This window comes from Onychomys torridus, unplaced genomic scaffold (assembly GCF_903995425.1).
Source record: "Onychomys torridus unplaced genomic scaffold, mOncTor1.1, whole genome shotgun sequence".
Taxonomy (NCBI): Eukaryota; Metazoa; Chordata; class Mammalia; order Rodentia; family Cricetidae; genus Onychomys; species Onychomys torridus.
Genome location: NW_023411444.1, coordinates 1 through 1,991, shown reverse-complemented (window position 1 = coordinate 1,991; position 1,991 = coordinate 1). Strand labels below are relative to the sequence as shown.

Genomic DNA, 1,991 nt, shown 5'->3' with positions numbered 1-1,991 from the left:
AGGGAAGGATATTTATTAGCATGACTTAGGGCTGCAGTCCTGCTAATCCCACAGTGGATAGCTATGAAGGGAAAATACAAGAATCCAATACTTATTCAGTCCAGGAGGTTGGACAACTGAGCTGGTATTCAATTTATGTTGGCATTCCAGAGACAGGGAAGGAAGGACTTACTGAAGGTGAAGGCAAGCAGGCAAAGAGCAACAGCAGAAGGTGTGGCTGAATTTAGGTAGTGCCTTCAAGCCTCAAGATATGGATTAAAGGTGTGTGTGTCTTTAGGCCCTGAGATCCGGATTAAATGTTCATCTCTTTCTACCTCCAAGTACATATTAGAAGTGGATCTACTTCTGCTACTTAAGCAGAAAATCTCAGAGATGTGTCCTCCATTTTAGGACTATAGTTCTTTCCATATGAAGTAAGTTGGGAACCAAGAATAAATATTGTAAGTGAATTTTGGTTTGTGTTATGTAAAGTCCTAAATGCTTCTCAATTCAGTCATGTTGACTGATTTGATTTAGCTTCTGAATACCTTATATTTCACATTTTAAACTGTGAATTCTGTTCTAGGATTGCTTCAAGCGTTTGAAAGAGGGCTCCAGGAAAGAGAGAAGAGCAGAAGGCAGGGAATGGTATGCTTCAGCCACTGAATGGGGATTTGAGCCCACCATTGCCTTCCAGCCTGAGGTCTCAGAGACCTCAGAAGCATGAGCTGTAATGAAATCCAGCACCTGGGTTTTCAGCTGCCCTGAGCTGTGGAGGTCAGCCAGGGATAGAGTGTGGGCAGCATTCTCCACAGAGAGGTCCTTGAAGAGGGCATCCTCACACATGACCTTCAAAAGCTCCAGGCCATACTTGTCAGCAGCTGGCAGCACAGCATCTGCCATGCTGTCTAGGTGTGGTGCCTTTCCAGTGTAAATGAAGTCCATCATTGCCTTGAAGACTTGTGGCTCCAAGTCAGGGATCTCAAAGCGGTTCTTCCTGCTCTCCTCAATGTCATGTTGAAACATGGCTCTGAAAACTGGAGAGTGAGCTGCTAAGATGGCCTTGTGAGCCTGGAATTCCTGGCCAGATACCACCAGGCAGCAGTCTGTGAATAAGGAATTCTCCCACAGCTCTCCAATGTCATCTGTCAATGTGCATCTGGGAACTTGAATCCCTGGCTTTCTGTTCTGGTCAGAGATACTGAATGAGTCCTGAACCATGCTCACCATGCAGAGGAGTGTGAAATGGTCGTCTGGAAGAAGACGAGGTGCATGAGACAGGAGGAAATCTCGAAGGATGTACTTTTTGAATCCACAGCCAAGGCCTGGCACGAACTTAAAGGCTTTTGGGCTCCTCATGGTTTCTGTTTTGTCTCCTTCAGCATTTATGATACAGATCTGGAACTTTGCCCAAACATGGCTCTTTAGACACCTGAGCAAAAGTAGATTAACAGATAGGTAATCTGCACTTACTTCATTGATTCCCTTTGGTATACTGTCAAACACCATTTGTCATTGGCTCCTATTGAGAAAGTTAGGCTTCTAATGCTTCCTGGCCTTTTCTCCAAAAAAAAAGGGAAGTTGCAGATGGTCCACCTGTAGGAGAACTTCTGAGAAGCTGATTTGAGTGTGGTCCAATCTCTGGGCTGTCCCGTCTCCTGCCATTTCTCCTTGAGGTAGTTTGAAGGTTAAACTGGATCCAAAATGAAGGAACTAGAAATTGTTTTCTCTTCACCTTGTGAGACACAATAATAGACCTGAAGTAGATGTTAGGTTTTTTGCTTTTCCTCTAGTCCCGCTTTGATGGGGCTGGAAACTTGGATCTCTGATATTTTCTATACAGATTTCGATCCTTATTTCAGACAAGATAGTGTAGACTACTAGGGACTCTTATATCACTCCACTTTTTGTTTAGATTGAATCTTAGGTCTATAGTTAACTGGTTTTGACAAGTATACACAGCTGTTGAATATTTTGCAAAATTTATATATTCATATAAAAAATGTTGTACT

At 43.2% G+C, this 1,991-nt stretch overlaps 1 protein-coding gene across 1 annotated transcript; it reads right to left on the bottom strand.

Moving 5' to 3' along the window:
* Nucleotides 1–561: 561 nt before the first annotated feature.
* Nucleotides 562–1,644, bottom strand: LOC118575149 (speckle-type POZ protein-like). The gene is given in 3 exon segments (XM_036175818.1): nucleotides 562–1,472; nucleotides 1,475–1,601; nucleotides 1,603–1,644. Coding segments are annotated over 3 exon segments (1,080 nt in total).
* Between the last annotated feature and the right edge of the window lie 347 nt (nucleotides 1,645–1,991).